At 40.8% G+C, this 27,918-nt stretch overlaps 1 protein-coding gene across 4 annotated transcripts in view; it reads left to right on the top strand.

The window, feature by feature from the left end:
* Positions 1–2,758: 2,758 nt before the first annotated feature.
* The window catches only part of elmod2 (ELMO/CED-12 domain containing 2), a 29,630-nt gene continuing 4,470 nt past the window's right edge, over positions 2,759–27,918 (top strand). Inside the window, exons 1-9 of one of the 4 annotated variants that reach the window (XM_060926500.1) lie at positions 2,778–2,934; positions 4,065–5,240; positions 5,614–5,761; positions 10,941–10,969; positions 14,056–14,153; positions 17,920–18,049; positions 27,229–27,362; positions 27,495–27,563; positions 27,689–27,822. In XM_060926500.1, coding sequence (XP_060782483.1) covers positions 5,232–5,240; positions 5,614–5,761; positions 10,941–10,969; positions 14,056–14,153; positions 17,920–18,049; positions 27,229–27,362; positions 27,495–27,563; positions 27,689–27,822 — 751 coding nt within the window. In that variant the 5' untranslated portion in view covers positions 2,778–2,934; positions 4,065–5,231. Of the gene's footprint in view, positions 5,241–5,613; positions 5,762–10,940; positions 10,970–14,055; positions 14,154–17,919; positions 18,050–27,228; positions 27,363–27,494; positions 27,564–27,688; positions 27,823–27,918 lie in introns of all 4 variants that reach the window. The other 3 variants (XM_060926502.1, XM_060926499.1, XM_060926501.1) reach the window with 3 other exon arrangements.

The raw sequence follows: 27,918 nt of genomic DNA on the forward strand, positions 1-27,918 counted from the left end.
ATTTTAATGTAAATCTGGATATTTGTGTGGATCCAGAATCCAGATATGTATCCGGATCCTGGCTTTTTTTTGTCTGTTCCCAACATAACTCAAAAAGTAATGAAGGGATTTTGATGAAATTTGGAGGAAAGGTGAGCCATGGGCCAGGGAAAAATTGATTAGATTTTGATGCAAATCTGGATATGTGTGCGGATCCAGGATCCAGATATGTATCCGGATCCTGGCTTTTTTTGTCTGTTCCCAACATAACTCAAAAAGTAGTGAATGGGTTTTGATGAAATTTGGAGAAAAGATGAACCATGGACCAAGGAACAATTGATTAGATTTTGATGCAAATCCGGATATGTGTGTGTATCCAGGATCCAGATATGTATGCGGATCCAGGATTTTTTTGGTGTGTATTCTTGAACGTAACTCAAAAACTCATGAACGGATTTGGATGAAATTTGGTGTACAGCTTTAGTATTATCCTAGGTTCAAGCAATTTGATTTTGATGTTGATAATATGTGGCTTGGCGGAGGTATACACTCTACCAAGTGCCCTTCTCATTGTTGTTGTTTTCCTCTTTACTGTTCTGTGTAAACCCTACAGTTTGATGTATGTTAAAAAAATTATATTTGTATATTGGATTGACAAGATGAGGCCATTTTTTAAATGGTATAAGGGTCCGTCTCAGAAACTGATCTCTCATTTGGGACATTATGGTCAAAAAATAAATTTTCTAATTTTACATTTTTTTTGCATTTACCTAACACTCAATGTTTCTTTTGTCATGTTTAATAAGAATAAAGACAGTATCTTGCTTTATCTGGCCTCCACTGTGGAAATGTTTTTTTATTACAATTCAAATGCTTTTGTCAAATCGATTTACATATAAAATAACTCCATCATGAAGAATTAAAGCCCCTCCTTCGCAGATGAGTGAAAATATAGAATAAATTTCCTCTTTTTGATTGTTTGGGTTAAAAATGCCAAGTTTTGATGACTGAATTGATTATTCACTTAAATATGAATAATATGATACAGTTTGAGTATTTGATATGGTGAAATAGGACGCAATGGAAAAATCAAGAACACACCAGAAAGATGAGAATAACGGCAGTGGTAAAAGAACAGCGACTGTACCGGCTGAAGGTCGCGCGGGTCTCTGCTGCGGCACGCGAGCAACGGGACATCACTACCGCATCGGACGGAGCGCGAGGCGGGGGCGGGGCAAAATGACTGGCCGTAGATTCTATCGAAAGTTCGATCTAAACTGACCATGGTTGCAAAATATTGGCCAAAAATATGCAAACACTACGAAATATGAAAGTAAGATGAAAAAGAAACATTCTATTGCCTTATACTGCAAGACTAAAACAAAATAAAACTGTCAAAACTCACCTTTTCAGTGATAACGTCCGAACAGATCACCCGCGTAACAGGAAGACCGCAAATGGAAGCACGATCAACTTCTAACTGTTGGAGCGGAAAATTCCATTCTACACATGCAAATTGTTAATGTGTGTCCTTCCCCGCACATAAATAACACGCTACGGTAAAAAATAGACCGCAACTCATTTTATAGCTCAGAAATTCATACAAGACCAGCTACCATCGTAACATATTCTGTAAGAAACATGTTCCATACCTAACTTTCAGCTTTCGTTTTAAAAAACAAAATCGCAGATTTATAACTAAATTTTTATATGACGTAGTGATTTTAAGTTACTACTTTTGGTGACCCTGAGGCTTTCCGTTTAGATCAAAACACACGATCGTATTGATTTGCGTAAAATGGAGTTACGACGGTGATCAAATATTTTGCAAGATGTTTTATTACAGTTAGGATTATTCCATGAGCGCACCAATCCTTAGGTGTATAAAGTTACAACTTAAAATATAATTAGTGATAACTGTAGACTTTTCAGTGGACTACAACCTTTTTAAGGGAATGCGATGCAGTCAACCATTTATCATGTCCCAGATCAAGCCGCCATTTTTCCACAAATTTGCAGAATTTTTGCCAAATTCTGAATATTCACATCAAAGATTTAGTTTTATCTGTATTATTTCTTTCATCATCTCATCTCGTTATCTCTAGCCGCTTTATCCTGCCCTACAGGGTCGCAGGCAAGCTGGCGCCTATCCCAGCTGACTACGGGCGAAAGGCGGGGTACACCCTGGACAAGTCGCCAGGTCATCACAGGGCTGACACATAGACACAGACAACCATTCACACTCACGGTCAATTTAGAGTCACCAGTTAACCTAACCTGCATGTCTTTGGACTGTGGGGGAAACCGGAGCACCCGGAGGAAACCCACGTGGACACCATGCAAACTCTGCACAGAAAGGCCCTCGCTGGCTGCTGGGCTCGAACCTAGAACCTTCTTGCTGTGAGGCGACAGCGCTAACCACTACACCACCCCTCTTTCATCATTTTATTTCAAATTAAAACCAAAAGACAGACCCATAAGCGATGAAAAGCTGCAAAAAGAAATCAAACCCTGACGGTTATTATTACAGCGCCATTGGTGTAATGTATTTGCTGTGAACTGCCGCCATCTTGTGGCCAAAAATCAATCCTGCTTTTAAAATGGGTGGTCATTAAATAAATAAATAAATAAATAAATAAATTCCGCGCGTGCGCAATCAGCGCTTGGATGCATTCCAAATGGCTTCGTGCTTCCTGTTTATGTAGTCTACAGTACACCAACGTCAAAATAGCGGATTCTACACCCTACGTAGTGCACTAGATATTATGATTAGGACACGGTTTGAATCCAGCCATTAAGTGAGTGAGGACAGAATGCAGCTCAGACAGTTGGTTTTAGGCCGGTTAGCATTGTAGCTAACTCCGAAATAAACACGGATTGTTTTTCGTTTTAACGGCTTATTAAACTTTAATTGAAGTTGACTAAGGATTATTTTTCTCTTCAAGGAGCAGTCTTGTAAGAAAAAGAACCAAAAACATACTTCATAATGTATTGTGGACCGGCTAGCTAGCAAAATAAGCTAACTGTCTATAGTGGTAACTACTGGCAACCTGTTTGAGTCACTAAACTTGTTAACTAGTGAGCTGAGTGGAGCACTGATTGACTTGTTTCTTAGTAGTGCATACTTTTAAATTAGCTTGTTATAGTTAACTAGTTAAATTTTGTTAATGTTAATAACAGCAGTTTGTGTAGTTGACTTTCAAACCAGCTATCTATAATACACTACTGTTCAAAAGTTTGGGGTCACCCAGACAATTTTGTGTTTTCCATGAAAAGTCACACTTTTATTTCCCACCATAAGTTGTAAAATGAATAGAAAATATAGTCAAGACATTTTTCTGGCCATTTTGAGCATTTAATCGACCCCACAAATGTGATGCTCCAGAAACTCAATCTGCTCAAAGGAAGGTCAGTTTTATAGCTTCTCTAAAGAGCTCAACTGTTTTCAGCTGTGCTAACATGATTGTACAAGGGTTTTCTAATCATCCATTAGCCTTCTGAGGCAATGAGCAAACACATTGTACCATTAGAACACTGGAGTGAGAGTTGCTGGAAATGGGCCTCTATTGCACCAAAAACCAGACATTTGCAGCTAGAATAGTCATTTACCACATTAGCAATGTATAGAGTGGATTTCTGATTAGTTTAAAGTGGTGATCATTGAAAAGAACAGTGCTTTTCTTTCAAAAATAAGGACATTTCAAAGTGACCCCAAACTTTTGAACGGTAGCGTACCGTAAGTGCAATACACTTATTGGGATTTGGGACGCAGCCTTTATTTCTGTCACCTGGACAAACTTAATAAATGAATAATTAGACAAGGTAATGTTTAATCTGTAGGATTGATGAGCTGTTTATAGGTGCATACATTATTCTAGAGCAGATGGAGTCCATGACTGACGAGCCTTAATAAAAAATTTGCTTTTTTTAAACCATTGAAGTCAAGAAAACTTGCATTTAATTTATTATTTTAACATCTTAACCTATCCCAGGCAGTAATCTCATTTTTAAAAGGTTTATTTCTTGACTACGGTCCATTAGGGCATCATGCATGCATGTTCGTACGTACATCCCCCCCCCCCCAGTTACATGTCAGTCGTGGGATCGAGATGCTGACCTCTTCTGCTCCTCGGACCTGCCTGATCCATTCTGGTGCCCTGTGTCTGGTTGGAGTCTCATCGCATTGCTCCTGTGGAGGGCGGCCACATGTGGACAGTTGGGGGTCGCGCCTGGAGGACGCTCTGGACTGTTGCAGTGGTGCTTCTGTGGCTGGGGACTGCGGTGGACTTGCTGGCTTTGGGGCTGCAGTGGGCTTGCTGGCTTTGGGGCTGCGGTGGGCTTGCTGGCTTTGGGGCTGCGGTGGACTTGCTGGCTTTGGGGCTGCGGTGGGCTTGCTGGCTTTGGGGCTGCGGTGGGCTTGCTGGCTTTGGGGCTGCGGTGGGCTTGCTGGCTTTGGGGCTGCGGTGGGCTTGCTGGCTTTGGGGCTGCGGTGGGCTTGCTGGCTTTGGGGCTGCGGTTATCGTGAACGGTTTTGCACTAGGGTTTCCATCAGTGGGGGGTTTATAGCATCAACGAAACTGACTTTGTTAGGACCATTAATGTTATAGTCATGTTGTCTGTTGTTGCCCAAATGAGGATGGGTTCCCTTTTGAGTCTGGTTTCTCTCAAGGTTTCTTCCTCATGTCGTCTGAGGGAATTTTTCCTTGCCACCGTTGCCACAGGCTTGCTCGTTGGGGATAGATTAGGGATAAAATTAGCTCATGTTTTAAGTCATTCAAATTCTGTAAAGCTGCTTTGTGACAATGTTTATTGTTAAAAGCGCTATACAAATAGACTTGACTTGACTTGACGTTCACACTTGAGGGCAATTTAGAGTATCCAGTCGACCTAATGCCCTGTTTAGGGAGGTCGGAGGAAACCAGAGTACCCTGAGGAAACCCATTTGAAGACTGGGAGAACATCTTGTTTTGCATTAATGGCATTTAGCAAACGCTCTTATCCAGAGCATACCCAGAGCAGCCTGTGGAGCAGTTAGGGGCACCGTGGGCGGCATGGTGGTGTAGTGGTTAGCACGGTCGCCTCACAGCAAGAAGGTTCTGGGGTCGAGCCCAGCAACTAGCAGGGGCCTTTCTGTGTGGAGTTTGCATGTTCTCCCCATGTCTGCGTGGGTTTCCTCCAGGTGCTCCGATTTCTCCCACAGTCCAAAGACATGCAGTTAGGTTAACGTGGGGTGGCCTTGGCCTGAAGTGCCCATGAGCAAGGTACTTAACCCCTGACTGCTCCCTGGGTGCTGTAGTATGGCTGCACACTGCTCTGTGTATACGTGTGCGCCTGTGTATTCACTGCTTCAGATGGGTTAAATGCAGAAGATGAATCTCACTGTGCTTGAAGTGTGCATGTGACAAAGCATGCTTTCTTTCTTTTCTTTCAGCCATTCCTGCTGGTCTAGGGAATTGACCTGGCGACCTTTTGGTCCTAAAGCTGCTTCTATAACCACTAGGCTATAACACACATTTATAAATATGACCTCAGTGCTACACATTTGTCACCACAATCCTGGAATCAATCAATGTGTAACACGGCTTTGGTCTTCATGATTGATGATCCTTTTTTTGTTGTTGTTTTGTGTTACAGAAGATGTTGGGCTCTATCTGGGAGTACCTGTATACCTCCTTTTTTCGGTTCTGGTTGAAATGGTTTCTCAGACAAATCACAGGAAAATGTGAACTTCAGCGGATCTGCCACGGGTACGAACCTGGCGCTCAGAGGACCATCCGGATCGGTGAGGCTCACTGAGATCTTACAGTAAAAGTCTGAGGCACCCTATTTTTTTTATTTTTATTTTTTTCTTCATACAAGCTTGTATGTGATCGATTTCTATTTTAGGACTTCTACATTGAGTCAGTATGAAAATATTTCAGAGTCCAAATGTTCATTTTCCAGCACAAAATTAAAAGAACTTACTGGTGTTGATGATTTTTTTTTTTTTTTTTTATATTGCGCAAAGGTTTCTGTTTATTCTTTGGTCCCATAAACATCCCATTCATCTGTCTGTGGATTATGAGAACGGAAGACTTGTCCGTTGATGGCTTTTGTTTGTATGATCAAAGACCAATTAAATGTTAGACGCACCAATTCAATGAAGGCTAAATCTTGCACTATACATCACTGAATTCAGAGATGTGGTGAAATACATGGTGGAAAAATGATCAAACTCAATAATCTCTGGTTTCAGTACTGTCGTTCACTAGGGCTGTGCGATGTCCCCTTAATTGGCATCGACGATGTTTACAGTGCAAACATCGTGATGGACGATGATATCGTGGGCGGGGGATTTTAATACCACGTTATTAAATATATTATTATTATTATTATTATTAAAAGTATTAGATACTCATCCGAGGCTTTGGCACGTAAAGGGGAAAAAAAAGCGCTAGGTGATGTGGAATATTTGGCCTTGATAACGGATATGTGGTCCAGCTGCAACATGATGCCCTATATGTCAGCTACCGTACATTATGTGGACCGAGAGTGGGCAATGCAGTCCAAATGCCTGCAGACGAGTTTCATGCCAGAGACACATTCAGCGGACAATTTAGAAGACGCATTGCGCGAGACACTTGCCGAATGGAAAATAGAGGAGAAAAAGATCGCCTGCATAACAACGGGGCGATTATTGTCACAGCCATCAGGCAATTGAAATGGCCGTGGTTAAGTTGTTTTGGGCACAATTTGAACCTGGCCATAACCAACTCGCTTGCGCAACAGAGGGCCAGTACAGACCGAGCGTTTGGAGTTTGCCGAGCAGTCAACACTGCGTTTGCGCACAGCTGGCTTCGGAGAAATGAGCTGCGCAAAGCGCAGGTGGAAATGAACCTCCCCGAGCACTCACTGATCACGGCAAGATATTAATCTGCTCTAACAATGAAAGACTAGTATTCAAACTATGAGAAGAAACTACACTTAAGCTATTACTCATTGTTTATTTACACCATATCAATTGAAGATGCGTTTCGGCCTTTAGTGCGCACTTGAACGCGCTAATTTTTCCAATTTATTAGTGTTTGAATTACTGCAGCCGCTTTTAAAATCATGATTTAATATTTTTTTTTTACTGTCTTTACATTTATCAGAATCACCTTCATTCTTCCATTTGGGTTGACATTATGGCTTAGAGTGGACCATTTTGTGTCTGAAAGTAGGCCTATTTACCAGATTAAAGTTATTTGACTTCTGCCGAAGTCTGCGCTTCACTGCCGTTTGATAAGGTGCAATATTTCCCGACTGAAGTCGTTAATAGTGGCTATTTGTTTGAACAACATGACAAATTTTACATTAAAAGTATAGTGTAGGCTAAAAAATGAAGTCGAAATTTATTATTAGTAGCATACTGTATTTGTGTAACCACGTTATGTTCACTAGCACGTCCCTGCACCATAGCCTACGTGAACAAGCGGTAATAGGATATTACTTTATAATGATTTATATAATTATGTATTTATATATATACATGTTATATAATATATTTATATATTAAACAAAACTAACTAACTAAACTAACAAAAAACTAACTTTTTAGGTTAAATAGGCCCAGATGATACCATATGCATGATTATGACAGGAGGGGGCGTGGTATCACGATGGTGGCTCTCCATCGCGATGGATGACCACCATCGTCGATGGACGATGGCATCGTCTATCGGCACAGCCCTATCGTTCACACCATATAGTACTTCTCTTTGCACTCCAGACTTTGCTTTTTAAATATATAACTTCTATTTAAATGCTGTTTTTATTTTACTATATCCTATTTTTCTTTCTATTACTATATATAAATAAATTTACGATGTAAAGTATAGTTGGCTCTGAGTGTAAGAATTTCAGTACTGGCGTTGCTGTATTATCACATACATGACGATAAACGTGAAACTGAAGTGTTTAAATATACAATATTGTGCAAAAGTCTTAGGCCTGCTATTTTTTTCATACAAACTTTATCTTTTAACTTTTATGTTAATTGTATATCTGCAAACCTGTTAATTTATGCAAATTTAATTTTTTTTTTATCTCTAAATTTGTAGTTTCTTTATATATAATCATTTTTTGTATACTTAGTACTTTTGCACTACTCCTTCACTGCCTTATCTTTTTCTCTTTATATATTTTGCTGCTGTAACAATGTAAATTTCCCCTTGTGGGATAATAAAAGGCTATCTTATCTTATCAATTTATATTTTATGATTTCTACATTATCGAGTCAGTACAAAAAAATTTGAGTCCAAATGTTTGTTTTCCAGCACAAAATTAAATGTTACAGGGGAAAAAAAGTTTGTATCTGAGCAGCATATTCCATAAGAGAGCACTTTTCAGATTAAAAAAGAAAACCTAATGAAGGCTGCTGGGTTTTGGTGCAAAACGAAGAAGCGAGTGTAACGGTCAAAGTGTCCAGAAGAACCATGGCTGGTTCTGTAAGACGCTCAGTAAAACCTACAGCTCATTTCCGCATAAAACTGCACTCACTGTACCTGAGACGACTATTTTTTTAAGCAAACAGTCGTTTCACACCAAACACTGACTTTGTTTCATTTATTATGGCTTACTGATTACTATTGAAACATTTAATTTCATTATTTTTAAGCCATTTTTGGTCTACAGCATTTCTTTACATGTGCCTAAGACTTTTGCACAGTACAGTACTTCCTCTGACCCACTCACATGTTAATCTTTGTAATCATCAACAGCATCTGTTATTTTTTGTGGTAAAGTTCTGAGTTAACATTTTATGGTTTACATTTCTTTCATCAACATGCTGATCTACTTTCACTTTGGTCAACAGTTTACTATATTACCCATAATGCTTTTCGACTACCTGCTGGTAGTGATGCCAGTGGGATTTGTATCTCGCATCATCTCTAGCTAACGTGGGTGATGCAGCGGCGATTTAGTCCTTAATATTTCAAGTGTCTCACTTCTTCATCATCTGCTCAAACAGTATCTACAACCCCAATTCCAAAAAAGTTGGGACAAAGTTCAAATTGTAAATAAAAACGGAATGCAATAATTTACAAATCTCAAAAACTGGTATTGTATTTACAATAGAGCATAGACAACATATCAAATGTCGAAAGTGAGACATTTTGAAATTTCATGCCAAATATTGGCTCATTTGAAATTTCATGACAGCAACACATCTCAAAAAAGTTGGGACAGGGGCAATAAGAGGCTGGAAAAGTTAAAGGTACAAAAAAGGAACAGCTGGAGGACCAAATTGCAACTCATTAGGTCAATTGGCAATAGGTCATTAACATGACTGGGTATAAAAAGAGCATCTTGGAGTGGCAGCGTCTCTCAGAAGTAAAGATGGGAAGAGGATCACCAATCCCCCTAATTCTGCGCCCACAAATAGTGGAGCAATATCAGAAAGGAGTTCGACAGTGTAAAATTGCAAAGAGTTTGAACATATCATCATCTACAGTGCATAATATCAAAAGATTCAGAGAATCTGAAAGAATCTCTGTGCGTAAGGGTCAAGGCCGGAAAACCATACTGGGTGCCCGTGATCTTCGGGCCCTTAGACGGCACTGCATCACATACAGGCATGCTTCTGTATTAGAAATCACAAAATGGGCTCAGGAATATTTCCAAAGAACATTATTTGTGAACACAATTCACCGTGCCATCCGCCGTTGCCAGCTAAAACTCTATAGTTCAAAGAAGAAGCCGTATCTAAACATGATCCAGAAGCGCAGACGTCCTCTCTGGGCCAAGGCTCATTTAAAATGGACTGTGGCAAAGTGGAAAACCGTTCTGTGGTCAGACGAATCAAAATTTGACGTTCTTTATGGAAATCAGGGACGCCGTGTCATTCGGACCAAAGAGGAGAAGGATGACCCAAGTTGTTATCGGCGCTCAGTTCAGAAGCCTGCATCTCTGATGGTATGGGGTTGCATTAGTGCATGTGGCATGGGCAGCTTACACATCTGGAAAGACACCATCAATGCTGAAAGGTATATCCAGGTTCTAGAGCAACACATGCTCCCATCCAGATGACGTCTCTTTCAGGGAAGACCTTGCATTTTCCAACATGACAATGCCAAACCACATACTGCATCAATTACAGTATCATGGCTGCGTAGAAGAAGGGTCCGGGTACTGGACTGGCCAGCCTGCAGTCCAGATCTTTCACCCATAGAAAACATTTGGCGCATCATAAAACGGAAGATACGACAAAAAAGACCTAAGACAGTTGAGCAACTAGAATCCTACATTAGACAAGAATGGGTTAACATTCCTATCCCTAAACTTGAGCAACTTGTCTCCTCAGTCCCCAGACGTTTACAGACTGTTGTAAAGAGAAAAGGGGATGTCTCACAGTGGTAAACGTGGCCTTGTCCCAACTTTTTTGAGATGTGTTGTTGTCATGAAATTTAAAATCACCTAATTTTTCTCTTTAAATGATACATTTTCTCAGTTTAAACATTTGATATGTCATCTATGTTCTATTCTGAATAAAATATGGAATTTTGAAACTTCCACATCATTGCATTCCGTTTTTATTTACAATTTGTACTTTGTCCCAACTTTTTTGGAATCGGGGTTGTAACTAGCTGAGCCATGTCTCTGGCATCACTCGGCGTAACTGCATTATGTAGCTGCTTTGCATTCTGGGATTGTGTCCCCATTTATTTGCATAAATGTCTCCACTACTTCTAACACTGGCTTTTTAGGAGCTGACAGTAAACCTGATTATTATTATTATTATTATTATTATTATTATTATTATGTTTTTTAATCCTCATTAAAAAAAATCGTCATTTTTGGAAAAAAACATCTGCTGTTTTGGCACTGAGCCAATGGGTGACCTTTTGTCAAGTTCATCAAGTCCTGATATTCAGGATTCACCTCTTTTTATTTTTCTTAAAGCAATGATGAATTTGATGGGTTTTTTTTTCTCATTTCAGAAAGCTCCTTGAAATCTTCAAAAAACAAGGTGAGAGGTATTTCTTGTGGAGAAGTCTTAGCAAGTATACAAGCTAATATTAATTAATATTTACACACGATTACAATTTTATTGGATTTTTTTTTTTGGATGAAAGACGTTTAATGTTATCACAAAATAAGCAATGGACTTGGTGCAAAGATGACATTTACAGTGCCCGCCACGGTTATTTTCCCCCCTTGTTAGAAAAAAAAATCCATCTTTTGGTGTGGTCATTTCATCTCCCACTGAAAAAATGAGAAAAATCCAAAGTTTAATTGAAATAAATTTATTGAGAGGAAAAACAAATCCCTCATCAAGAAATATATTTTCAGCATAAAAACACGTTGCCACTATTAAAAGCACCCCTGCATTTAATACTTTGTACAACCTCGTTTGCCAGAAGAACAGCCCTGAGTCTCTCCTATAACATTTTATAAGGTTGGAGATACAGAGCAGGGCATCTGAGACCGTTCCTCTTTACACAATCTCTCCAGATCATCCAGGGTCCTCGACCCTCTCTTGTGCTTCTCCTCTTTAGCTCAGCCCACACGTTTACACTGGGGTTCAGGGCAGAAGCTTGATTCTGTGCTCAGCAAACCATTTTTGTGTTGATTCGGACATATGGACATATCCGAAGATCATTGTCTTGCTGGAAGATCCAATGACGACCCAGTTTTAGTTTCCCAGCAGAGGAGCCAGATTCTGATTTAAAATGTCCTCATATCTCATGGAGTCCATGATGCCATGGACCCTAACAAGGTTTCCAGGGCCTTTGGAGGAAAAACAGCCGCAAAACGTCACAGAACTTCCTCCATATTTTACAGCTGGGATCGGGTTCTTTTCATTATAGCCATCCTTCTGTTTAAAACCCACCTTGAGTGTTTATTGGCAAAAAGCTCCATTTTTGTTGCATCAGACCAGAGAACATGGTTCCAGGCGAAGTTCTAGAAGCATTTCGCAAACTTCAGGTGCTTAGGTTTGTAGTTAACTGACAGAAAATGTTTTTTTTTTTCTTTTTTTTCTGGATTACCTTCCAGATAATCTGTTGGCATGGAGGTGGAGTCTGATGGTCGTTTTGGAGACCCAGAAACCCCAAGATTTTACTCTTTCTTATAATTCACCATCAGTGATCCTTGGGGATTTTTTTTTTTGGCCTCTCTTACTCTCCTCCTCACTGTACATGGGGACAAAATAAACTTGGATCCTCTTCCAGGCAAGTTTGTACCAGTTCCAGTTGGTGTCCACTTTTTTTTTATTATTATTGCCCTAACAGTAGAAACTGACATCTTCAGGCGAGTAGCTATTTTTTCTTTTTTTATAACCATTCCTTGACTTATGAAGATAACACTTCTCCCTCATTTGGTTTGTGTGTTCTCTGATCTTTCCCATGTTGATAGATGACTAAGGGAATTAGGCCTCTGTTACCCCTTTTCCACCAAATCAGTTCCAGGGCTGGTTCGGTGCCGGTGCTGGTTCACAACTCGTTCAACTTGCGAGCCAGCTGAGAACCAGTTTGCTTTTCCATAGCTCACGGTGCTTAGGGAAGCCACGTCATTGCGTCGCTGTATACGTCAGTTACGTCGCTACGTTTGCATAAACCTTGGCGCAAATATCGAAGCAAAAACAACACGGAAGAAGCAGCAGCAGCAGCAACAACAACAACGACAATAATAATAATGGATGACTTGGCGTTTGTACAGCTGCTGCTTCTCGTCGCTTAAAAATGGCGATCTTTCGCGGTCTTGTTATTGTTGTTGGTCTTAACAACTCCGCCCCCCCGCTGACGTAAGCGGTTCTTTCCTCTGGCCCAGCAGAGAGTTGGTGCTAGCCTGGAACCGGTTTTTCTGGCCCCAGAGCCAGTTCTTTGTCAGTGGAAACAGAAAACCCGGTTCCAAACTAAGCACTGGCCCCGAACCAGCCCTGGAACTGATTTGGTGGAAAAGGGGCATGTGTCGCCTCATATTTGTTCCCCAGTTAATCAAGAAGTCATGGATTACAGCTTGAAAGTTCCTACACACTCCAATCAACTCAGAAATACTGTACAATTTAAATGGGAAACATGCTTCAGTTACATTGTGTTCACTATCATTTCCAGGGGTGCCACTAATTGTGGCCCTTTTTTTTTTGAAAATAATTATTTCTTTACGAGGGATTAGTTTTTCCTCTGAATAAATGTTTTAATTAAAGGTGGGATTTTCCTCATTTTTTCAGTGTGAGATGAAATGACTTCACCAAAAAGTGGATTCCCCACCCCCAAACACTTTCTACTAATCTTTACCGGGGTGCCAATAATTGTGGAGGGGACTGTATAGTTCTCAGCAGAGGGGAAATAATAATTTGTCGTCATCCTTGTGGAAGCGTAATTTTTAGGGAGGACCACTTCATCTTTTTGTTATTTAACAGTTATGAAAGGGGGAGGCACGGTGGTGTAGTGGTTAGCTCTGTCGCCTCACAGCAAGAAGGTCTGGGTTCGAGCCCCGTGGCCGGCGAGGGCCTTTCTGTGCGGAGTTTGCATGTTCTCCCCGTGTCCGCGTGGGTTTCCTCCGGGTGCTCCGGTTTCCCCCACAGTCCAAAGACATGCAGGTTAGGTTAACTGGTGACTCTAAATTGACCGTAGGTGTGAATGTGAGTGTGAATGGTTGTCTGTGTCTATGTGTCAGCCCTGTGATGACCTGGCGACTTGTCCAGGGTGTACCCCGCCTTTCGCCCGTAGTCAGCTGGGATAGGCTCCAGCTTGCCTGCGACCCTGTAGAACAGGATAAAGCGGCTACAGATAATGAGATGAGATGAGAACAGTTATGAAAGTTTTCAGAAATTCACCAAGTTACAAAAAGATGTAGCAGATGAATGAAGAATTTGTTCAGTACTTCACCTACTGTATGAAGTACTTCAAGGGCCTTATCTTTGATTTTGACCTTTTGATAACTTACAAATTTTAGTAAATTTTCAAATCTTAGTTTATCCATTCTGATCAGCAGAGTCTGTGTAAATGCAGAATGTTACCACTGCATCATCACATGTTGTATGGTAATACTGATCATAACACCGTATGAGTGCCGTTTTTCTCTCAGGCTAAATTAAATGCGTCTGTTCAGGTGCTGCAGGACGCAGTGAATGTGAAGGAAGATGCAGTAGAGGGCTGTGTGACACAAATCGTGAAGGAGAAGAATATAAAGGAGCAAAAAGATCCAAAGTAAGTGTGACTGCAACAGATCTTGTTTTCAGAGACACTGAGAATGTCAGTAGGTGTTAACGCTGTATTCAAAATCCACTGTAGTTTTAATAATAATATAATAAGTTCAATTTATATCAGGGCTTTGAACCAGAATTTTTTCCTATTGGTTTGTTCCGAACAGAAACGGAATTTTAACGTTTCCAGTTTTGGGTTCCACCATTAAATAGACGTTCCCGAACCGGTTAGAACAAAAAAATTTTGTTCCCGGAACGGTTAATTACGTTCCCTGTCAGCTGTTTAACAAATGGCTATAAAATTATGTCTCTGTCTCATCCAGCTTAAGCCAAATGTAGGCTAATTCTATTACAACCTTCATTAAATAAGACAAGAAATAATTCAAAACTATTATTATTTCAAATGTTGGCGATTTGGATTCTCAGTATGTCTTCCCATCTACACAAACAGAAAAAGTGCCAAAAATGAAAGATAATTCATTTAGTGTGTTACCAAAGGCTAGTCAGGCCCTATAGAGGGCTACCGCATGACGTCACCGCGCCGCGAGATTTTGTTAGGCGCCATATGCAAGTACATACATACATAAAACAAACTACACCTGAAATGTAGCCAGGGCCGGTTCTGCCCTAATCTGGACCCGGGTGCAACATCGCGCATCCCCCCCAAAAAAAAAAAACACCAGTCTAAATCAGGACAACCATCACATAACTATAAACATTTTATATCAACTATTTTAACTAAATGGGCTATAATAAATAAGCCTGCAGGCAGCCACGGCGGGCTGCCTCAGAAAAGTAACCATTCAATGACACAACTGAAAGCCTGCAGCCACGGCGGGCTGCCTCAGAAAAGTAACCATTTGTCCTACCTTAAAACTCGTTTTGCATTTTCTGCCTCCTTTTTTGTATTTTCGACCCTCCGTTTATTTTCTTTCCTTTTCTGAAAACCCGATTTGTGTCCAGACATTTTGTTCTGCTACCAACGAACTAACTCGTCAGGTCTCGTCTCTCGAGCCCGCGATGATTCCCGTGGGAGGGGCAACAATTGATACATTTTTACAAACAGCCAATAGGGAGGTTGCAACGTTCAGGCTCTCCTTTGCTCAGACACTCAGTAATGCACTTACTCACTTATTATCACGTGGAGACGTGATAGTAGTCCACCTTCCCGCTCTCTCCATTCAGTCAGCGAACGTCACACAGGAAGTGAACCCCAGCGGGTCATAGAAACTTGCGCAGGAGAAGAATGACTTTTTTATTAGTAGGCTACGGAAACTTTGAGGAACGAAATAAAAACCGGTATTAACCGGTTACCATTATTTTTAATAAGCGTTTCTGTTCCGGAACATAAAAAATAATAGTTTCTGGTTTCGTTTCTGTTCCATGTGAAATAGAAAAAGTTCCCGGGTTTTCGTTTTCGTTCCTTGAACCGGTTCAAAGCCCTGGTTTATATAGCGCCTTTCACAAACCCAAGGACGCTTTACACAGGAGTTACAAAAATAAAAAATAAAAACACACCAGGAAGAGTAGTGATGTAAAGAGGAAAGTTTCCAGGTTAGCTTTGGAGGAAGAGAGAGTGGAACAGTCACGAAGCGATTGTGGTAGTGAGTTCCAAAGTTTAGGAGCAGCAACACTGAATGATCTGCCACCCATAGATGCCAGTTTAAAACGTGGGACAGTCAAAAGTCCAGAGACAGAAGATCTGAGGGAGCAGGAGGGACAGTACAAATGAATTAGCTCACAGAGATACCGTAGGAAGGGGCAAAACCACAAAGAGCTTTATAGGTTAGAAGCAGGATTTTGTATTTAATCCGGCAGATAACTGGCAACCAATGAAGTCAATGTAAAACAGGAGTGATGCGAGCAATGAACTTGGTGAGTGTGAGGACTCTAGCTGCTGAGTTTTGGATGTACTGCAGGCGGTTGAGCAATGTGGCACAGAGACCATAAAAGAGAGAATGCAGTAGTCAAGACGAGAAAAGATAAACGCATTGACCAACATTTTGGCATCAGTTTCAAAGAGAAGAGGGCGGAGACATGCAATATTGGCAGAGGTGAAAGAATGCATTCTTAGTAACGAGTTTAAAATGGGGTTCAAACGTAAGGGTAGAGTCAAAGAGAACGCCAAGGTTTTTGTAACTTGGGAAGGACTTATAGACATGCCATCGTCAATAGTGAAATTGGAGAAGTTCAAAACCTGTCTTTTGGTACCTACGTACTAATAGAACCTCCGTTTTGCTAGCATTAAGTTTGACAGTTCTTATGCAGCCGTTGCTTGAGGTCAGTGATGCAAGTCCTTGGCAGCCGAACAGAGGCTATAGAAGGGGTGATAGTGATGTAGATTTGAATGTCATCAGTATAGCAATGAAAGTTAAGGCTATGGTTGCGAATAATCTGGCCTATAGATGAAACATATAATGGGTTGTTTTACAATCAGGGTACGCAAGCTAAAAATCACATTTAACACTTGTTATCTTCAATATCAGAAGGCTTGACTAAATAAACGTGGTTGTTTATTGTAGCCCTGTGATAGCTCTATTTACCATGCAAAAAAAAAAAAATTGGTGATAACGTTATTTTTGGTGTATGTCATATTTAGCAAAATTACTCGTCATTTAGAAAAAGTGCTTTTTTTGACCACAGGTAGCTCCAAAAGGGATGCACTTAAATCATTCTTTATACCATAAAACAAATATTTGGTTCCATATCATTGGAAACATAGTTAAGTTTTAATGTTGAATGCCAGTAAGTTTTCAGACTATTTTGATCAAATTAGTATGTAATTGTGTCAAAAAAATGTCCTCTCCGAGACAGCTAATTTAATTTCAATATAAAATAACATCTAAAATGATTATTTTCATCCTAAAATGTGATCAAGATATTGGGACATAAATATTAGAGACAACTAACACAAAGCTTACAGCCTTATATTTAAAAGCCCTATGGAAGTAGTGGATTCTGAACTGTCAAAAAAAAAGTCCTCTCCGAGAATCACTTCATTTTACACAAAACTACCATACACATATGTCAAAAAATTACCTGAAATCTGTTCTTTAACTTGTCCTTCACTTAAAAACTGGTACTAAAACCAATTTGAATTTTGGACCCCTGCGACACAAACTTTGTACCCTGATTGTAAAACAACCCTAATATAAAAAGAAGGGGACCAAGGGCAGAACCCTGAGGCACACCTTGAGCTACGGTAACAGTGGATGATTTATTGATGCTGTTTTGATGACAAGTTATTCCATGAAATCGAGTCGTACATGAGCTGATAGCTGACGAGGCGTGTAGCTCTGAGTCGGCTATAATCCATGTACGACAACATTGAGTGGAATAACTGTTTTATTCTATCCACATTCACTGGATTTTGAGAAACGGAGCATTTTTATTTTTAGCAAATTTGATAAATAATAGCTTTACACAAAACGTCCAACAAAATAATTTCCACTTAGAATGTAAACAAACCGGCGAAATGACAGGAGCAATTTGTGAAAAATGCTGCGATAATAATAATTCTTGAAAAAAAAAAGATAGGTTCTTACCATCAAATACTTTCATTCCATATTTTGTTGCTTTCTTGGGGTTTTGTTTTCAAGTAGTTTTTATTTCGTCCTCGGATGGTTCAGCAACGCGCTCCGCCATTTTTTTTTTCTCTACTCAAAGTACACGAGCTGATATCCTCATAGTAGAGTAGCTAATCAGAGCGTGCGATTGCTCATATCCAGTGAATGCAGATAGAATAATAAGTTATTTCATCTGACACTTAGGTTTAAGGTGAATCTTCATCAATGCCTCATACAAATAAGCGGCTATAACACCCTGTTCACGACGGTTGAAGAGCTAAGAAAAGAGGTGTTTGACTCAGAAAATGAAGAACACGAGAAAATGCTTCTTAAGGTGAGTGATTTGAGATTCTTATTCACCATGAGTCAAATCCATTACTATGCTTCAGCGGGGCTAACGTATGGTTTAGCCACAGCTACACTTTGTTGCAAAGTGGCTGAACGAACACAAGTTGACATCGAATCTGGAGAAAACCAAATGTATGCATATAGACCCCTTCGCATGTTTGTAAACAAACCGACTGTTGCCAGGATGCGCGCAGCCTGGACCCAGAAACAATGGCGCTGCCCGGCATTATGAGCCGTCAGATTATGCCAAACAATTGTCGTTACAAGATCGAGAATGCTACATAAATAAGTTAACTCTAACAAGTGGACATCGCCTACCGGATCCGTATTTAATTAAAGAGTGGACGGACGATGTTAGTAAGTTCCCTGGTATACAATGGCCAGATATATACTCATACCTTATTGACAAGACTTCAGTGTACACCCACGAAAAACTTCGTGCCTACAAGTCTTTAGACGCATATGATTATGTGCGGGCATGTACAACTTGATTAACAACGGGACATTCATATTCATTTTGTTTTAATCAAATTATGCCAGTGGTGTGATGGCAATGTGGCTTTAGCTACAACAGCAAATACCAACACTAAACAGCAATTTGCAGGAGGTAATGGCATGAAAGGAATGATAGTGTAAAGAGTGCAGCTAAGAGAAATCAGAGCTGCGTAAAAAGCGAGAGGCAGAGAGCAGAAATGAAACTGAACGGGGCGGGAGCTAGGTTAGAGCAGTCAACGTAAGTTGGCATTTAGAGTGAGGACACACAATTTTACCTTTCCATCCTCGCTTTAAAATTGTGATTTTCGGCATACACAAATAACGATGGCACAAAATCTGGACTGCTTGAGTCAAGCGAGACCTCTCCTACAAACAAAATTGCATGCAAAGCTAAGTTAACATGCTAACAATATTCATTACATTGTGTAACTATGACCCAGCTAATCAGACAAACGTTACCAAAGTATTTTGCTACATCAATAAACGAAGACTAGAAAGAATAAAAAAGAAAGATTTAATAAATAGCCTGATCTTACCTGTGATGAAGTGGGCGCTGCAAACCCGCGCATTTTTGATAGTGCTTTCATCCCAGTCTACACGTTTGATGGCTTGTAGCCATAGACGTCGGCGATTTTTTTGGAATGGGTGAGATCCTGCTGGAATTCTGAACATTTTAACCCCTCTACGATTCTGACACCCGACAACACAACAACTAGGCATTTCTGAGTCTTTTTTGAGTCCAGGCTGCGCATGCAATTTCCTCTTGCGTATGAATGACGTTTACTGCGAAGGGGTCTATAGGTAGTAATCACAGACTAGAAAAGTAAAGTGCCCTTAACACTAAATATCTTATAATGTGGACAGTGTTAGTAGTTTTAAAGCAGAACCAAAGTCATTTTTAAACTTGCTTTATTTCTTAATTAACGTGTTATTCAGTTACGTCTTCGGCTTTAGTAACCTTATATCGTGACTCGTATTGGCGTATTATATTACACTTATCAGCCTTTTCGGTTTTTAGCCATGTTGAATGTAGTGTGTATGGTCCACGGTAGGCGTCGCTTATCCGTCTGATCTTCACGAGACTTCAAACATGACGTGTCAGCGCCGCCATTTTGAAAACAGTTTACACAGCGGCCAGATCGCCATATCATTCCAATTTAGATTAATTTCGAGATTTGCAAGCTTCATCAGCGATGGAGTGTCAGTTCTGCACGATGTAGCGCGTGCATCTGAAGGCGCGCCTCGAACAAGGCGCACCTGAGCTCAGTTAAGGAACTATGCATTTGCCTGTTTAAAGTGCATATCCTAGACCATTTTTTTTTTTTATATGAAAGTATGTCCCTTTACACACTCATCCAGAAGGGTAATTTTGCACAAGGCCATCTGTCTACAGCAGAAAAAAATTAAATCACAAAACACGTCTGGAAAAATCCCAAGGGAGTCTGGAGCCAGATTCGTGACGTCACCTGCGGAAGCGCCAGCAGGCTGCGCGAGCTTGCACAGTTTCAGTGCACAGCCTGTGTAGACCAAGTTTAGCAGCTAGCGATTTCAGCTAGCGAATTGTCACCTGAGCACAATGTTACTTCACCTTTGGATGAAGAATATAATGAGATGTCAGAATTATTTCTTACCCTGGGAACAGTCAACTAGTGAATTGCCGATTTTCTTGGTCTTTTTCTCGCCTCTGCTTGGTCCTCTCTGGAGAAAAGACGGTTCCAGAGAAGATGCGTGTAGAAGTGTCTAAATGGACTTGCAGAATACAATTTGAATTTGATTAGGCATCAAGATCGACACAAGAAATAAGGATAAACTCGGGCTCCCCAAAACTCTGGGGAACGCAAAGGACTGAATTTCATGCAGTCAAAGATTACAATGCACTTATGCCGCTTTTCCACTACCAATGCGGCTGAGCCGTGCCGTGCTGAGTTGGGCCGAGTCGAGCTGAGTGGGGCTGTTGGAGTTGCATTTCGACTACAACCGCGCTGAACCGTGCTGTCTGGAAGTGGGTGGACACATTGGGTGGAGTTAGCGAAAGTGGGTGGACGTCACGTGATGTCGTTAGGCGGCGCAAACAGTGACATCAGTGACCTTTCAAGCGGTAGTCTCACGACCCGGATAGTAAACAATAAACATGGAAAACATGGAGTCGTTAGTGTTGCTGGTCTTGGTGCTGTGGCTTGTTGTCACCGACAACACCAACAGATACCGGCAAGAGCGTATAGATGAGGCGGGGCGCATAAGGCTCCAGAAATTCTCGTAATTCGTAATTATTCTTCCGGGTTTACGGTGTTTACAGATCCCAGCGTGCTCGCGGGGCGTGTGTGGGCGTGTGAGGACACTCCTCCTCACCAATCAGTGCACAGGGGAGTGTCTGCTCACGCCCCTAGCTCCACTTGGCTCGGTTTGGCTCGCTTCAGCCCTACTCCAAAACCGTGCGAGTTTTGGGTGCTGAGTAGGGCTGAAGCGAGGGGAGTCGTGCTGCTCTGAGGTAGTCGAAACGCGAGCCGTGTCGGGCTGAAGTGAGCTGAAAAAGGGTAGTGGAAAAGGGCCAATACAGTGGTGCTTGAAAGTTTGTGAACCCTTTAGAATTTTCTATATTTCTGCATAAATATGACCAAAAACATCAGATTTTCACACAAGTCCTAAAAGTAGATAAAGAGAACCCAGTTAAACAAACGAGACAAAAATATTACACTTGGTCATTTATTTACTGAGGAACATTATCCAATATTACATATCTGTGAGTGGCAAAAGTATGTGAACCTCTAGGATTAGCAGTTAATCTGAAGGTGAAATTAGAGTCAGGTGTTTTCAATCAATGGGATGACAATCAGGTGTGAGTGGGCACCCTGTTTTATTTAAAGAACAGGGATCTATCAAAGTCTGATCTTCACAACACATGTTTGTGGAAGTGTATCATGGCACGAACAAAAGAGATTTCTGAGGTTAAAGAAAAATAAAGTTAATGTTTTGGAATGGCCAAGTCAAAGTCCTGATCTTAATCCAATGGAAATGTTGTGGAAGGACCTGAAGCAAGCAGTTCATGTGAGGAAACCCACCAACATCCCAGAGTTGAAGCTGTTCTGTACGGAGGAATGGGCTAAAATTCCTCCAAGCCGGTGTGCAGGACTGATCAACAGTTACCAGAAACGTTTAGTTGCAGTTATTGCTGCACAAGGGGGTCACACCAGATACTGAAAGCAAAGGTTCACATACTTTTGCCACTCACAGATATGTAATATAGGATCATTTTCCTCAATAAATAAATGACCAAGTATAATATTTTTGTCTCATTTGTTTAACTGGGTTCTCTTTATCTACTTTTAGGACTTGTGTGAAAATCTGATGATGTTTTAGGTCATATTTATGCAGAAATATAGAAAATTCTAAAGGGTTCACAAACTTTCAAGCACCACTGTAACCAGGGTATGTTCGTATTTTTCAGCGAAACTTAACATTGTTTTTATGTACTAGATATTCATAATTATTAGGCGGCACGGTGGTGTAGTGGTTAGCGCTGTCGCCTCACAGCAAGAAGGTCCGGGTTCGAGCCCCGTGGCCGGCGAGGGCCTTTCTGTGCGGAGTTTGCATGTTCTCCCCGTGTCCGCGTGGGTTTCCTCCGGGTGCTCCGGTTTCCCCCACAGTCCAAAGACATGCAGGTTAGGTTAACTGGTGACTCTAAATTGACCGTAGGTGTGAATGTGAGTGTGAATGGTTGTCTGTGTCTATGTGTCAGCCCTGTGATGACCTGGCGACTTGTCCAGGGTGTACCCCGCCTTTCGCCCGTAGTCAGCTGGGATAGGCTCCAGCTTGCCTGCGACCCTGTAGAACAGGATAAAGCGGCTACAGATAATGAGATGAGATTTAGCATTTCCTGTCCATTTATTGGCCAGTTTCACTGTCAAAAAAGCCCAAAGTCCGTCAGCTTCGTCCCCCTGACCCCCCACTGGGGCCCTGCCCCCTCCGCCACCTTTTATTTTTGAAAAGTGGAGAACCCTGCCCAGTTTACATTTTAAAAGTTATTGCTATTTTGCATGTTTGTCGTTATACATTCGATTTCTTCATTCTGCAAGCGTTTGTGTTATGTTCTGATTTCCCAAATCTTGATTGGGTTTTGTGGCATACGAACTGTAATTGCCATGAGACCCTAGCCTGGGAAATCCCATGCTGCTTTGCACCATCGTTCCGATCTGAAAAGACAGCATGGAAACTATGGTCTAAAGGCTCGCCTGAGTTAGGGAGCCAATCAGAGAGTGGGGAGGGGTGGAAAGACGGTGACGCATACTACTCGACAAACGGAAGCTTGCAGTTTATTTGGGACTGTTTACGGATCACATTTAACATGGCGGCGAGCGATATGAACCAAACTTTCGATCAAGCTTTGTCTTGCACAAATGGCAGTAATCGTTCGGTGCCATTGTTTTCCTATTTTTGTTTTGCCTTCTCTTTCTCTTTCTTTCTCTTCTTCGCCTCTTCGTCTTCTTCGTCGCTCTAACTACGTCACCGGGTACAACTGCCATGATTGGCCATGGGCTACGTATACGCCAAATGATAGACATTCGCTACGTCCAATAAACGGCCGTTGACAATCGTAAACCACACCTCCCCTACGAGAAATTCAATAGGCGGATTCCAGACCATATTTCACTTGTGATATGGTCTGGTGTTAACCAGACTAATGAGACCCAGGACTGACTGTTGAATTTCTGTTTCAGATGGACCATGGAGAGCTAATGATTGGCTGTTAGAAATTGCGAAATTTGTTTTTGGCCTGGTCCCCCCCACCAGGGCATTGCCCTGGACCCACATGGGGGTCTAGGCAGCCCCCATGACCCCCAGCCTAATCTGTTACTTTTCACATTTCATCTGTTTTTTTTTTTTCCATACTAATGAAAACCCTGCTTTATTTACTTCAGTGTATTGCGGTCTACTGAACAGCAATATTGCAGAATATCTGTGCAGAAAGGGATGTAGTAACTCATTAAAAAAAAATCTATTTTTATGTAACAGGAATTAATAGATCAATATACACTGATCAGATATAACATTATGACCACTGATAGTTGACGTGAATTACATTGATTATCTCATTATAATGGCACCTGTCAAGGAGTAGGATATATTAGGCAGCAAGAGAACAGTCAGTTCTTGAAGTTGATGTGTTGGAATCAGGAAAAATGGGCAAGTGGAAGGATCTGAGCGACTTTGACAAACCATGATGGCGAGATGACTGGGTCTGAGCATCTCCAAAATGGCACCTCTTGTAGGGTGTTCCTGGCATGCAGTGGTTAGTACCGACCAAATGTGGGCCAAGAAATGATAACCGGTGAACCGGCGACGGGGACATGGATGTCGAAGGCTCATTGATTCATATGGGGCACGAAGGCTAGCCCATATGGTCCAATCCCACAGACGAGCTACTGTAGCGTGCACACTGAAAAAGTTCATGGTGGTTGAAATAGCTAGCAGCCATCAAAGAGCTCAGGCCCAGAGAAGGTGGCGGTGTTTCTGGCTGTCGTTTATATCTGGTTTTAACTTGCATTTGTGGATGCAGTAATGAACTGTTTTCACAGACACTGATTTTCTGAAGTGTTTCTGAGCCCATACGGTGATTTCCACTCCAGACACGTGTCTGCTTTTAATGCAGTGTCACCTGAGGGCCTGAAGATCACACGCAGCCAATGTCCAAGCCTCAACGCCGGGCAACGCCTGATTTGCCTGACCAAGAGGCTCGGGCAGAAATATTTTAGCGAGTTAGGCCCATTCGGGCACACCTATGGTTGGCTTCTTTAAGCACAAAAATGATTTTCCAGCGAGTACATTGCAAAAAACAAGATGTATTAACCAGCATCCTTGCCTCCCCTGTGATCGTGATTGTTTTTTTTCTTCCCGATTTGTAATGGCGATTCTAATTGGCTGGCTTCAGGCGCATTTGCGCTTTGCTTTTCATCACTATGAGTGGTCGCTGGTGCCCTCTACGTTTTCCCGGGTTGACTTCAGGGTCTGTGTGTGTTTAAAAAAAAAAAAAAAAGCTAGCGGTAAGTACATTCAGTGAGTGGAAAGACATGCTTTTGTGTCTCAAATAGTAAACCACACCCTCTACTGTAAATGTATATCATTTATATAGTGAATTATCCCATAGATAAATGTACCTTACCCTATTTATCTTCAAGTCAAGTCAACTTTATTGTCAAATATGCTATACATGCTCGACATACAGCACAGATGAAATATCAGTCCTCTCTGACCCACGGTGCAAACAGGCAATGCAATAAATAAAAACAGAATAATTGAAAAAAACAAACAATATAAACACTCTAGATAGGAACTAGACATAGACTAAACACTCAAACAATATAAACAGTATAAATAAACAGTATAAACACTAGATAAGAACAAGACATAGACAAAACACTCAGACAATATAAACTGTAAACACTAGATAAGAACTACACACAGACTAAACACTCAAACAATATAAACAGTATAAATAAACAGTATAAACACTAGATAAGAACAAGACATAGACTAAACACTCAGACAATATAAACAGTGTAAACACTAGATAAGAACTACACACAGACTAAACACTCAGACAATATAAACAGTATAAACACTCTAGATATGAACTAGACGTAGACTAAACACTCATATACATACATACATACATACATACATACATACATACATACATACATACATACACACACACACACACACACACACACACACACAAATTGGTTCAAATAACCAAACAGGCAAGGGCAATCTTTGCAATATTGCTAGTCATTGTTAGACAAAACAAAGTGTGTTTTGTGTCCTAAAGTCTGTATAAGAAGACATAGTATGTACTACTACCATACGTAAGTCTTACATATATGATATTAATTTGTTTCATCTTTTCCAGGTTTGTCTTGTTCTGTTGCAGAAATAAATGTTTTTAAAAAGTGAACGTTTTTTAAAAAACACATACTTTTGTCTAAATAACTCAATTATACCTCTAGAAAACATATCAGTATTGCCTTGAACCGTGTACTCGAAAACTTGCCGAAATGCCGCAAACTTTTAGGGCAAAAGGAAATTCAAGGGGGGCAAAAAATTTTGAGGCCATTTAAAAGGCGTCAAAAGTTATCGTTGAGGCCTGATGTCAGTTTTCAGCCTTGTCCCTTGTATACAGAGATTTCTCCGGATTCTTTGAATTTTTTTATGATATGTACCATACTGTAGATGACGTGATCCCCAAATTCTTTGCAATTTTACACTGAGGAATGTTATTCTTAAATTTTTGCACTGTTCGCCCATGCAGTCTTTCACAGAGCGGTGAACCCCTCCCCATCTTTACTTCTGAGACTCCGCCTCTCTGGGATGCTCTTTTTATACCCAGTCGTGTTACTGACCTGTCTTTTAAAGCATTACGCAACTTTTCCAGTCTTTTGTTGCCCCTGTCCTAACATTTTTTGGAAATGCGGTTGTACATGAACTAAAAATATTGAAACAAGCCACATTGTTGTTTAATGATTTATTCAGGGATGAGAGTTTTCCACTTTTCGGCGGATTTCCACTTTTCGGCGGATTTCCGCTTTTTCTGAGCAAAAATCGATATTATGCCAAATCCGTTGAGATTTTTTTTTTTCATTGAGGGGGGTTGGGGTATGTTCCTTCGTGATACTCAAGCGTACGATGATGTTACATGTTTACATTTTCGCCATCTTTAGTCTCGCTAAGTCTCGCGGTAGAATACGTGTTATCTACAATGTAATTGGCCAAAACATCGCTGGCGAGAGCATGATAGCCAATCATAACAGTTCTTACAAGAGTGTGGGAGAGAACAAAAGCCAATCATAACAGTTCTTACAAAAGTACCCGCATCTGTTCTATTTTATCGAAACTTGCACATGTTCATCGTCGCTGCGCTTCAAAAATACGTTTCTCTTTCGTATCGGCTTTTTTACTCAAAATGCTGAATACAATTGACAAGCGAGACGAAGCGAAGGTACCTGAAATCGATGCTGGTATAAAAAACAGAGAGAGGACTGACAAGCTTTTGTCTTTGGCCAAAAAGCTGAAGAAGTCGTCGAAATGATTAAATGAAAATGAGAAGTGACTGTGAACTATAAATAATTGTATAAAGTGTACATAGACATTATCGCATAAACTTGGCATTCGTTTGATTTAATACATTGAACATGTATATGATGGTCAGTAAATCTGAATTAATGCTGACAGTTTTGAAAACTTAAATATTTCAAAAGACTTTGAAATCATATGCAACTAATGAGGACATAGGGTGACTGACCTTTTCTCCCTAAGAAATTTTATTTAATATATGAACATTTTGATAATTAATAAAACTTACGTTTAATGTGAATTTAGTTTGTCATTTTTGTTGATCATAAATTATAACCATACCCTTGAATGTAGAATGTGATTTTATTTTGAATTCAAACAATACTCCTATTGATTTGCAACATATTTTCATGTAAATATATAAAAAAGACAACAGATTTTTTTATCTACTACAGCTCAGATTGCAGGAAAAGTGGTTTGTAAGGCCTTATTTTTCAAAATTTTCCTGGGGGGGGGTATCCTTCCCAGACCCCCGGCTTCGGGCGCCATCTTGTTTTCTGCTTTTTTGGTGACCACCCACTCTCATCCCTGTTTATTGGCTAGTTGTGGGATTTGCTGATGCCATCCGTTAAGCTGGAATCTCGAATCACCAAGCAGTGGGGCAGCATCGGCTTTCAGGGTGACGACCCAAAGACTGACTTCAGAGGGATGGGCATGCTTGGCCTGGTAAACCTTGTGTAAGTCTCAGAACATCAAAAATATAACTGATCTCTAAAGATTTTTCACTGCTTTTGAGAACTCTGTGTGTGTGTGTGTGTGTGTGTGTGTGTGTGTGTGTGTGTGTGTGTGTGTGTGTTTGGTCAAAAAAGGTTTTTCAGTGAGAACTACACTAAAGCAGCACGGCACGCCCTGTCCCATGCCAACCATCCCTCACTGGGGTAAACCACTCTCAGCCTTTTTCCGATTTTAGTACATTGAAAGAATCTCCCCTAACGTGCACTGTGTTCTTTCAGACTTCAGTGAAAATGTTATACTTTAATGGTTGATGCATTTCTCCACACAGGTACTCTTACGCCATAGTGGGCATTAACCTGACCGAGATGGCCTACAGTTTACTGAGGAGCGGTGCTTTGAAGCCTCACTTGTACAACACCGTGGCAGGGAAACCGCACATGCACCACTTCCACCAGCTTTACTGTGAGTCAACTTAGACTGCGTTCAGACTGCACCCTGAAACGACCCATATCCGATTTTTTTGCCCATATCCGACCTGTATCCGATTTGTAATTGACA

Source organism: Neoarius graeffei, chromosome 7 (genome assembly GCF_027579695.1).
Source record: "Neoarius graeffei isolate fNeoGra1 chromosome 7, fNeoGra1.pri, whole genome shotgun sequence".
Taxonomy (NCBI): Eukaryota; Metazoa; Chordata; class Actinopteri; order Siluriformes; family Ariidae; genus Neoarius; species Neoarius graeffei.